A 12,777-nucleotide genomic window follows, 5' to 3' on the forward strand; every position below is an offset into this window, starting at 1 on the left:
GCTGCCACACTTCCTGAGAGACTTTTTCGTTTCAATCATCGCTAATGAGTGGACCGTCTGCACCTTGTTTATTGACCATGGCATGGTTTTGCGCACAGCCATTTCTTTTTTCACAATTCTAAAGTCGCGTGAACAAATGATACTGTTATCGCTGTTGCTAACTTTAAAACTAGCGAGTTGATCCAGTGACGCTGATAGTTACGATTGTCCCTGACCAATCAGTGATCTGCAGTATTTTGACGTCACATTTAGTATCGGCTCGGCTTGCTTGGAACCTCAACAGAGGTGGTCCCAAAAAAGGATCAGGTACCAGGTACTATTCACAGTGGAAAACCCCCAAAAAGCGAGCAGAGTCGAGTTGAACAGTGCAGTGGAAAATTATTATAAATACATTTGAACCTATCCCAAGGTACAAGGGGAATGAATCCAAGGTGAGTTGCATAATACATATTCAGATAAGATATTTGAAAAAAAAAAAGAGTCTTTCATTAAGTTCTCAAACATGCTATACACTTTAATAAACATATTGATAATTCAAAGAAGACCCCAAGATAACCCTACTTCTATTTACAATAAATGATCATATTTCTTCACATACAACAGAAAAACACATTGTAGACAACTTAAATAACTTGAAGGTGTAACTACTTAAATAATAAAAGAATCAGGGTTATTCACATGACACCTTCCCAGCAGCTCCAATGCAGGTTTCACATTAAGTGCTAAAAATGATTTACAGGATTCCTTACACTTACCGTAACAAGTAACTGAATAGAAAGTCATAAACACTTGTGGTTTGCTGCTGGTATCCTTTTCTTTGGGAGACATAAGTGATAATACATTGAATACACCTAACTTCTAAAGGTGACCTTGAAGAACAAATGACACTCTTACAAGAGGCACATCAAAATAAGGGGTGTGTGTAAATGACTGAATATAACTGGTTACAAATGAGCCTAAAGCTGATCAACAGAATGCATTGGTGGTCCCATTTCTAGTTTCTAGTTCCCCTATCAGGAAAAAAAATAAAAATGGTGTGCTTAAAAAAAACTTGTGCATTTTGCTTGTTCATTTGTTGGATAGAGCGCAACCAAGAGCTTCTACAGAATATGTATAAAAATATAATTTCCCTTTGGAGGGATTCTATGGCATCTTGATGAGGACATCTTACTTGACATCACTCTTGTATAATCTTCTACTCAGAGAATAACTGGCTCTAAAATTATAGCTTGAGTCTGGTTTTAGAAAAAACATCCCAAAGTCTGAAACAAAGATCTAGGTTTAATTAGTTTTTTTCTTTCTTTTTTTTTTCTGTCAAAGCACTCTTGATAGTGAGAGAGCAATGTTATATCTTTAAATTAGAATTTGGTATGTCATTTCTTCAGTGAATTTGTGAAGTCTATAGGTAAAATAAAAAAAAAAATAACACAACACTGCTTACACCCTCCTCTCTCATATATTATTCCTTAAAACATAAACCCTCCTCTATCAAAACAATGGCATGTGTAAGTAGTACACATCTCAGTATAGAACCATATGAAATATACACCAGTCAACAGTCTTGTTCCCTTTTGTAAATTAAATATATATGTATAAAACTGAATATGGTTTGTGGTTTAAAAAAAAACAAACTGTCATGAAGAACAATAAATGAAGCTTGCCTAATGTGAAAGACAAAACAACCTGTGAATATACAGCAAGATTGTAATGTAATTTTTTAAAACCTTTTGAGGGTCTTCCAAATTAAAAACTGTTTGACTTTACACAGAAACAAGATATATGAGGATTTGTAAATGTGATAAAATCTACAATTTGCAATAAAAGCAGCGTGCATGGTCATGAATAACTTGGAAAATAGTATAGCTGATACTGCAACTTTAACCAGAGCAGTGACTTCTTAGAGGCATTTTCCTTTGCAAACTAGTATGTTATCTCCAACTTGTCATATGTATTATATTAATCAAAGTGACTGTCAAAACATTCTTACGAATTCACTTTATGTTTTCAGCTTGACGAAACATCAATGGGATACAACCAAATTTCAGTTTTGACTTATCACAATCCTCATTGATTGTTTTAGCAATTATATAAAGAAAACTGAAGACTTTTTCGCAGATCCTTATTTTAAACAGCATGTAAACTGGCATCAAGTCCCATTCTCCAGTTATACCTCCTAGATAAAACAGTTGTATTGTGGCATGCTGTGTTGACAGCATTTTCTCTGATGCTACTTCCCCTGTTCTTCAAACAGCCTGTGAATCCATGGCAATATTTTTGTTATGGTGCAGTTCAGTTTGGTAGACTGTTCTTTTGACTTTCCTAAATGAGCTTTGTTATGCTTCACATCCTGCCCCTGAAATCTTATTTAGCCTTCTATTTCTAGAGTCCTATAGTTCAAACTGGTGCACATTTTGGGGTTGGACCGAACATCCAAGTTGTTCTCATGTGGGGCCTCCAGTGCTTTGCGAGTCCTCCGACAGTTTTTGTTGAAGCGACACTTGACTTTAAAGTTGACCAGACTTTACACACCATACCAGTAGTAAAAACTCTGGGTTGCAGCCAGCAGGATAACCTCTATAATAGCAGTAAATCCTGCATAGTACCTCCAACATTCGACCCCATCAGCTATGCGCAGTGAGGTTCCAACGGACACTGTGTCATTGTTTCATGTGGATATTTGTGCACAGGGTTGGGAAGGGGAGATGGTGCAGGGGAGCTTGAAGATCAAAAGCCTTTGCCTCATGAAAGAGAACAGTGGTGGGAGAGGAGGATCAGGTGAGGGACAGCTGGAGATCGGGGATGGTGTCCTGAAGGCAAACTCTGAAAGGCCTCCTTAACGTTCAGTCTGCCAACTGGAGTAGAGCACATTATCAACCTTCCATGCTCTTTATACAATATAGCTGGTGAAGTCCAGCAGGTAAGAAGTCATGTCAATGATGTGTCCCAGGAAGCTGTCTTTCTCACTGTCCCCTTGTGTGCCTCGTTCTCCTTTCTCACATTGGGTACCTGAGAAACCTTCCTTGCAGAGACACTTGTTGGGCTCCATGCAGACCCCACCATTGCGACAGGCGGGTTCGCACTTGGCTGCAAAGTATTTGCAAAAACAGAAACAAACTAAACAAGAGGTTTTGTGCACCAGGACAAATTCAGATGCCACTGTCAGTGAGGAAGGCAGTAGAGGCACTTCAGACATGCTTCAGATCAAAAACCTAGGTGTTGTTTGGCTCCATACCTCTTAAGCAGAAGGGACCCTCCCAGCCAGAACTGCAGCAGCACTTGCCAGTGGGTGTGCAATAGCCGTTCTTGCATTCACGGGAACAAACTGTGCTAAGCATCTCTGGATCCTCGACCGGACGTCTACACTCCTTAGGGAACTGTGGTCTGCATGATTCAAAAAGCATTGATGGTTAACTATGGGTCTTTTTGGTCATGCAGTAGTGAAGTAAAGATTTTGGAATACAAATAACATTTAAATGCAGTAGTGAATCCTCTAAATCATCGTTCTCTGTGAGAACGGAATACAGGAGTTACTCCTGAAATTGTGATGATTGAGAAGTGATAACCATAGCAATGTGTCTCGCACCAGTGAATAAGAAAGATGGATGCCACCAGTTTAACTTGTTTGGTATTCACTATTTTTTACCAAATAAATAGTATCCATCGGCTTTTAGTTAACTGCCATAGTCATGCCATCATATTTTGTTTTTGATTGTTAAGAGGCAGTTAAGCATGTCCCGGGTTTTTAGGGGTTACCCTGAAACTTTAGAGCTGGTGAAAGAAACGTGAGTCACGTACTGACATTAAATTCAGCCAATAGGACATTAATTAAATTATTTCATTTTGTGTTTTACAGAAGAAAGAGAATATGTGGAATCACCATCCAGCCCCACCCTCCGCCCTGCCACAACAGGTTTGGAACAAGTAAATAAAGGCAGAATTTTTTGGGGTACATGGAATTTCTGAGAATGTGGTTGTTACACTACCTCAACTTTTCAGGATTTTGTTTTGTTGTACAATGTGGTTGTCACTCGAGTCATTAACTGTGTGACAACTGTATTTAGCTGCATTGTGTACTGTAAGTGGCCTTAGTGTCCTGTTTTTTCTTACATACCAGACTTTCCACTTGTCCCATGTACCTGTTTTCCCTTCCAGTTTGCAAATGAAACACTTGCCAAACATGTAAACATGTATTAATCAAGGGCGTATATACTTTTGGGAGAAGATACACAAACATGCATACATATGGACATCTTATGTTTATAGACAAATAAGCCATCTTATGATGGGCATGACGTCATACATTTTTGCCATGCACAATGTCTGGAAACAATATTGATTTTGTGTGTACTGGATGTCAAATGAAATACCTCAGTGTTACAGTGAGTGGCTTGTGATGAACCAGTCTAAAGTTCAGTTCTCCAAACATTCTTTTGCCTCCCTCAGCTAAACATACTGCTTAATGAGCCAAGCAAATCTCTTCAAGGCTGTCTATTAGTGAGCAGCAGGGCTGTTGACATACCCAACAGGCCAGCACACACGCAAACACACTTTAATTGGACTCCAGTGAAGCAGGAACTGGATGGGAAACAGGCTTGAGAGCTCTTGGTGACTTCACATCCTGTGTTTCTCACTAGAGGTGGCCTATGGGAAAATGAGGTGGTCCGTGATTTTGTGTTAAGAGCTTAACGATGAGGGTTGTGGAAAGCATGGAGGTAAAAGCTCAGGGGCAAATTCACTATACAGTTGTGGCACTTTTGCTCATGTATTTTAGTTTAAAAACCCGCATCTTATTAACTATCCACCTGAAATCTAGTTTAAGCAGGGGAAATCAGTGCTGAAATAGCACTACGTCTTGAGTATGGCATTGTCAAACATGCCTCCTTTCTATGTAAATTAGATTAAGCCATTTGTAGTTTGACTTCCCGAAGAGTGTAAACACAGTGGTTTTTTCACAACTTGTGGCTTAAAAAGACTTTGAGTCAGGAGTGGGTTATGTTTTTGTCCAAAAAGTGGCAGCCAAGGGGCAGGAAAAAGTGTTTGTGAAACCTGTTGGAAACATTGATTATTTTCAACCAATCATATCAGCAGTAATTAATGAAATAAACATCAAATGATGTACAAGAGCCTTATAACCTGATATAAATCTAGATGTGCGGTGTTGTCAAGTGCAAATTTTGCATGTTTAAGTAATGATACAGGTGTCTGGCTCAAAGTGATGCTGTACAGTCCCTGCAGGGTGTGTCAAATACGGTGGTCTGCGGCATCCTCCTATATAGCAGTCTAACGCTCAGAATCAGACTGCAAGATCCGAATTGCGTGTGCATCTGCAGTTACTTCAATGTGAATTTGCCCCTCTGTTTGGTGCCACAAGTGAAGCAGAAATGACTACACGCTGCAGTTTTAATCTCGAAATTAATACAAAACATTTTTGTAAAAAATAATGCCGATAATGTTTGACATGTCTTGACATTGTCATTCGGCACATACAGTAATTAAATACGGCACATACAGTAATTAAATATGACAATAATGTTATTTTCTTTAACTAATATGAAATGCCATTTTACTTAGAGTAGAATGGACTAAAATTCATTAATATGAAATCAAAGTACATTTTTGACAAAAGACTAAAATTATGACTCATAAGGTCCCACAGCTGTGTCTCGTTGCTCGATACAGCGTGTTGCTTTCACCCACCGCCACCCCAACACCACCAGTTTTGGTCCCCTCCTTCTGTGGGGGGTAAGCTCCTCTCCCCTTCAGTCATAAACTTCTGGCAGGTTCTGATGGTTCGAGCGAGAATCCTGACGCTGAACTGTAGGACGGACTTACGCCAAAGGAAACTAATCTGTCACTAACTTCACCCTAGTTTGCTCCAGGCTGACACATCTTAACCAGCATGCAATTCCCATGCTGGTCTAGGCTGGCTTATTCTGGCTAGTGCTGGTCTATCAGGTAGCTTTAGCATTTTTTTTACCAGCAAAACCTAGCCAATCTACTGTACAACATGCCAAATAGTCAAAATAACCAAAACAAGAAAAGAGGTGACAGACAACCTGTCCTGCTGAGACAACCATGAATTTCCATGCTAGATCAAGCTGGCTTATGATGGTTTGGTGCTGGTCCAACTGGTGAAGCTGGTTGAACGAGGAAGTCTTGCTGGTTAAGAAGCCTTGTGAGAACTCCAGCACACCAGCATCCCATGCCAAGACTTAGCATCAAATACACTACATGTTCTAGACCATGCTGATCTTTTCAGCAGAGTGATGCTCCATTAATAATTGGCATCCAAGAAATACAGGAAAAATCGACTCCAGCTTAAAGCCCCCTTTGAAAGCATATTGGCTTACCTATAGAATATGGATCTATGTGTGTTATTTGGGAAGATGTGGGCAGCAACAGGGAATGCATTAATCTCTATAATAGAGGGTGGGTTGTTGGACCTCAGAGGTGCTCTGACAGCTTCAGTGACTGATGGCAGGAGTAGGGAGGTAACAGGGGAATTCTGGCATGATGCACAGGGGTGTTTAGTGGGGGAACAGTTCCCATGCTCCCCTTCACTGCTTTCAGCACCCATATCAGGTCTCCCTTTTCTCTCATCCACACTTTGATTTTGTTTTTTTTGTGTGTGTTGTTGTTGTGACAGGCTGCTATGTTGTTAAAAAGAGAGACAGAAAAGATGAGGGAGAGAAAGAAACTGAGATTGTGAAAAAGAATGAAAGGGAGGGAGGGAAAGGAGAGAAAGAGGCACTCCCCAGAGGATTGGGCTAACACTGTTAATGACGTTGGGGTCAGCGGCGATACTAAACAGTTTGTATTACTGGCAGGGTGGCCTTGAAAACAACACCTGCTGCCGTGGCACTTGACAAAGACAGCTGGGTCAACAGGCACTGTGGGAATGTATCAACTCTGTGAGGCCACATGCATAAAACAGACTGATAAAAAAAAAAAAAAAAACATCTTATTAGTTTCTACCTGTCCTGTAACTTGCCATTTTAGCTGCCCAACCCCTCTTTTTTTCCACAATAGAACAATATGCCAGCCCTGAACAGTTTACCTCTCTATTAAGCAATATCTATCAAGGCTGAAACAGATTTGATCATGTACACTGGAACCAAGGATTTACAGAGATCAGGAAGTCCCTCTGAGCGGATGTGATGCCCACAAGCAGTATTGGAAATCCCTTTGAAAATAAATTACATACTCATTGGTAATGAGTAGGGATGTGCAAAAGTAGTAGAATATTCTAATATTCGCTCTGCAATAATTATAATCTCGCAAAGTTTGCTTTGCTGGCCATATATACAGTGAGATGTATGTTAAATGCTGAACACACAAAATAAAACTGGCAGTTATAACAGAATGCCATGGGTGGCCCTGTTGTGTGTGGATACGAGTTGATCACATTTGTTGAGCAAACAGTTCTGTCACTCAGTACATTCAGATGGACAGCAGAAAAGCGGGTTATTGTGAGAATGTGGCGTACTGTGAGAAAGCTGGTTTCCTGTGCAATGTACACTTTACTCTTGTATATGTGCAGCTCGTCAGAAAGCAGCGTCCCCATAGCAACATAACCGCTGTGACGCTTCTGTAAACAACAAACATGGCATCCGAGAAAGACTTTGTTAGCTGAGGTAAGGGACATTCCATGATTTAAACTGGTGTGTATAATTGAGTATAGTTTACTGAGCATGGGGATTTGCTTGTTTTTCTAAACAAAAACATGGCATGAGATACAATATAAACATGATAACTATTATATACTGAGTATTTATACATGTCCTGTACGTTAACTGCATCAGTCTGCTTCATTAGCGGTTTCTTTTTCTTCGCTTTGCGTGAGCTTAAATGCTTTCATTCTATCCATTTTTTGTTTTCACGCACTGCTTGTTTAAATATATATATATATATATATATATATATATATACACAAAAACACAGGACATGATATAAGCTTGTTTTGATTATAATTAGAAGCTTGTTTTTTTTAATGGTGACAAACTTTATGACTAAAAAATTTTTTTTCAACGTCTCTTTCTCATTAATTACCTTCATTTAAATAATAGAATATTAAAAGATTTGTTTTTATGAGCTTAAATATTAAAATATAAAATGATTGATGAATGCCCATCCAGTCCAGTAGCTGAGAGCTTTTCTTGAGGACAGTTTAATATCTTTTGGCTTAACTTTCTAGCTTTGATAGTAAGAGGCAGTTGAGTTATTTGATGAAAGAGAGAGCGTGAGTAGCAGGCAGAAGGGTTAAGTGTTGTTCAACAAACATAGCAAAAGAAGGCTTCATCAAGCCACTGTGTGACTCTGTCCCTTTTCTCATTTCTCTATTGTTAGCACCCCTTTGTGGTGACATTGTATTAAAAATTTACTGTGTATTGTAGTTGTGGGCTATTCAGTAACACCCCTAAGGGGTTTTGTCAAGGGGTGAACCACGGTTGTGAGTGGGATAGATTTAGGACAGACCGTGAAATAAAGGAGCCTTCGGGTGAGAGATGGGGACTATGTGACCAGAGAAAATGAGCGCTTTTGAAAGTGTTTGTAAATCCTGCTCTTGACACACACACACACACACACACACACACACACACACACACACACACACACACACACATACATACATTTATATCACCTAACCCTAAACCTACCCCTAACCCTCACAAAAAAACTTTCGAATAATAGAATAATATAGAATAATCGACTTATAGAATAATACCCTTGTAATTACCAGTTTGTAAAAAAATAAAGTCCTCGTAAACCACCCAAACCTGTACACACACACTTCTGGAAATAGTCGTAAAGGAATTTGTAACTTCCATAACAATACACCTCGGCAAAGTGCAATAAAAAAGTTCACATTTAACTAACAACATCTTAAGGCAAAAATACACTGTTATATCTGATTTCTTCTGAGGCCATGCCAAACAGACTGATCTCACTGTGAATTTGGTCGAAAGATCTTCAGATGAAATCAGTCAGTACTAAAAACCACTGTGCCCGAAGCTGGAAGTGTTTTTGAAGTATGGACACGTGTGAACTCCAGTATCTGAGCAAAATGTCCATAGAGCAACAAATCAACTTCACGTGTGGTTATATTTCATATTTCGGTTAGTACTACAGCATGCTCTCATTTTCAGTCCCCATTTTCAGTGAAAGAAAAAGGTGTTCCATTGTGGATGGGCCCGGGATTTTACATAGCAACTGGCCCAAAAGTTGAGGGGTGTGTGTATTCGCTGTCCTTTTCTGCATATCGCGATGCCATTTTGTGGTCCGTTCGGCATAACGCGGCTCATTTTAGCTTATCGAGGCCCATTCGGCCCGTTTCGCGGCCGACCCACCAGCCCGCTCGGATCTCCCGATGGCCAGCCCACCCCTGATCGGCCACAAAGTGCGTTGGCCCACCAGGAAAATTCCTAGTATGCCAAATTACCAGTCCAGCCCTGGATGAGAGGCAGAATCAATGTGTTTTCAACTGAAAACTTATTTGTGTGGATGTGGCTGAAGACACCTTCATGTAAAATGTAGATAAATAATAATAGAAACTGTTGTAGCTGTTCAGAAGTCATCCAAATAACACTCAAGTGACACTCACATACATTGTGGTGTAGAGTGTTTCTGAGCTGCATTCCTCATACTTTTCTGGCTGTATACTTAAATGTCTGGATGCTGTCATACAGCTGCCAGAACATACTGCATCTTCCAAAATTTATTTTTTACTAGAACTTCATCTAAATCATGGGATGAACACAGAAATAAACTGAGCTAAATGACCACAATGCTTTTGCTTGCATTAATTGAAATGAGAAACATCAATATTGTATTGTTGTAGCTCAAATGAGTATTTACACAATATATATATATATATATATATTAGTGCAATCTTTTCAGTGATTGCCACTGGCCAGTATACACTCCTACAGTGTCTCTCTTGTTCACACAAGACACAGACATATACATTTCAGTGGATGGTGGCCTATTTATTATTCTATGTTAGTGGACTGATAAACAACCTTGAACGGGTGCAGTCACCCTAGTGAGGTGTGTTTCCTGCAAAATCTCAAGCATTTGATTTCTTTCTACTCTTTCAAATAGCTCTTTAACCCAAATATCCAACGTGATAGATCAAAATCAAAACATGATATGGGTATTTTGAAGTCCTGAATCTCAGTCAGAATGCAAAAAGAGCCATTACACTTGCTACAAGGCTTAGAGGCGCAGGAAAGCTGTAAATGTAGGTAGATAAAATGTAAATGCTGGACCACCCCACTTGACAGTGCTAGTCAACTCAGAATTGTCAAATCACCTTCTTTATTTGGTAATTTAGAAGTGAACCGAACACCGCAGGTCCAACAGACTAAACAACTCCAATCAATGGTGTAAAGAATTGTTCTTTGGAAAAATGCAGCAATGCCAGAAAACATAAATAAAGTACGTTTGAGGGGCCTTGTTTAGGAGACTCATGGAAACATTTGTGGTAATTAATAGCATTAGACTTGGGTGGCACTGTCGTCACCTGGGTATAACGTGCCTTGCAAAAGTATTCAGACCCTTAACTAATTCTCTCTCAATTCTCACTGAATTACATATCCTGCTTTTAACTTTTGTTCTCTGTGATATTTGCATTTCAAAGCAATGAAACTCAAAATTATTTATTGTGACATGTTAAAAGTTTTAATAAAAAATTATAAAATATACAGTTAAGTATTTAATCATCATATTTGAAAGGGTTAGTTTACCCAAAAATGAGAATTCTGTCACGCTTTACTCAACCTCATGTTCTTTCAAATCCATATAACTTTCTTTCATCCAAAGTACACAAAGGGAGATGTTAGGCATGACAACCTCAGTCACCATTAATTTTCATTGTATGAAAAAAGATGCAATGAAAATGAATGGAGACTGAGGCTTAAATTCTGCTTAGCATCTCAATTTGATCTAATGAGTAAAATTTTCATTTTAGGATGAACTGTACATTTAATATTTTTTAAAGCTAGCTTTTGCAATAGTATAAACTTGATTTCTTTCAGGGTAACTATGTACATGTAACAGCTTTGCACACTCTTTAATGAGATCTTTGCCAATGCTTGGGTCAGATAACAACTGAATTTTCAACTACTGCCACAATTTTCACATTTGCATTGGAATAATGTTTAGAGTGAAATCAGAGGTGCGTCCCAAACCACACACTTTTGCACTATTCAATGCCATTTTGTAGTGTAAGTAGTGTGAGTAGTATGTTTACACTGAAAATGCAACAAAATTAAGTGTACTGTGAATACCTGGATTAAGTATGTCTTCAACTGTCAAAACGGGCTGTGGAATGTTGGACACTTCACGCACTTAGCGCTCACGGCTTGATGTAGTAACGGAAGGAGCGGAGTTACCTGGCTGCTGGTTTGACAATACATTTGTAAATAATGAAGAATGTAGCAACTAGCGAAAATTCCGTGAAGACATCGCCTTACAAATGTAAGTTGAACACTTGTACCATCACTCCACACTTTGTGAATATTGTACTTTGTATAAGTGGTGAAGTGAGTTTGGCTAATGTGCTAAAGCTAGCGGCAACACATCACATGCATTTCAAATGTCACTTTCGTTAGCTTCCATGTAGTAAAAAACATTTAATGTTCCATTTGGGACAATACTACACTTTGAAAATGTATACACTACATTGCTGAGTGCATAGTGTATTTTGTATGTGCATAGTGTGCCATTTGGGACACAGCTCAGAGCTTTGACTTGGCTATTGTAGGACATTGTTATTCCTGAGCAATGCTAATTTGTCCTTATGTTTCAGAAAGTGTTTGTGCATAATGATATATGTTCTTTGGCAGTATTTTCCACCATCCATTATTCCCTTTAATTTTAACAAGATGCTCAGTCCCTGTTGATGGAAGGCAGCGCCCCATGCTTACACCAGTATACTTCACTGAAGGTAGTGTACATTGATATGTGGGCAGCGTTGCTTTGGACTTATCTGACCACAACTAGTTTTTTCAGGCATTGCAAGAGTCAATACTATGCTTTAAAAATGCAAACTTCAGACATAGTCCCCTATACAAGATAAGAACTCTTATCTTAGCTGTTAAAATTGTTCTCAGATGCTGAAGCATGTGGCTCCTTCAAAATGATCATCAGTCTTTCTATGGATTCTCTCACAAGTGTCTTTCTTGTTTGTATGGATAATTTTTAAGGAACAACGTACTGTGGGCAGTGTCTGGGTGGCTTCAACCATGAGATAAATGAACCAACAGTGCCAACTGAGACATTCAATGACATTGATTATGTTTTGTACTCTCTGGAATGCTTTTTAGCTTATATTTTTACAGCTTTTCTTCAGATTAAAGAGATAGTTTACCCCAAAATTATTATCATTTACTCACAATCAAGTGACTTTCTATCTTCAGTGGAAAACAACAAGAAATATTAGGCAGAATGTTAGCCTCAGTCAACATTCATTGTACTCAATAAAAGGTACAATTAATGGTGACAGAGGCTGTCATTCTCTAATATTTCTAACATCTCCCTTTGTGTTACATGGTAGAATGAAAGTCATAAAAGTTTGCAACAATATGTGAGTGAGTATGAGGATGTGAAAAGAATTGTAATATTTGAGAGAACCATCCCTTTAACAAACTGAATAAGGTTCTGTGTGATAACTGCAGTATTTTATAAAGTAAATGTGGTAATTAATTTAATGATGCACAGACAAAGACCAATTAAAAAGGCACCTGTGTCCTTATTATGGCCATAGTTTTTTTGATT

General features: G+C 38.7%; 1 protein-coding gene across 3 annotated transcripts in view; it reads right to left on the minus strand.

Annotated features, from left to right (window-relative positions):
* Positions 1–12,777, minus strand: part of LOC127651290 (hedgehog-interacting protein-like) — an 84,275-nt gene that overhangs the window by 35,384 nt on the left and 36,114 nt on the right. For 2 of the 3 annotated variants that reach the window (XM_052137069.1, XM_052137068.1), the window contains exons 12-13: positions 3,233–3,381; positions 502–3,084 (exon numbers count right to left, since the gene is read on the minus strand). In XM_052137069.1, the coding sequence (XP_051993029.1) occupies positions 2,888–3,084; positions 3,233–3,381 (346 nt within the window). In that variant the 3' untranslated portion in view covers positions 502–2,887. Of the gene's footprint in view, positions 1–501; positions 3,085–3,232; positions 3,382–12,777 lie in introns of those variants that run through there. The other variant, XR_007971561.1, reaches the window with a different exon arrangement.

Source organism: Xyrauchen texanus, chromosome 11, assembly GCF_025860055.1.
Source record: "Xyrauchen texanus isolate HMW12.3.18 chromosome 11, RBS_HiC_50CHRs, whole genome shotgun sequence".
Classification (NCBI taxonomy): Eukaryota; Metazoa; Chordata; class Actinopteri; order Cypriniformes; family Catostomidae; genus Xyrauchen; species Xyrauchen texanus.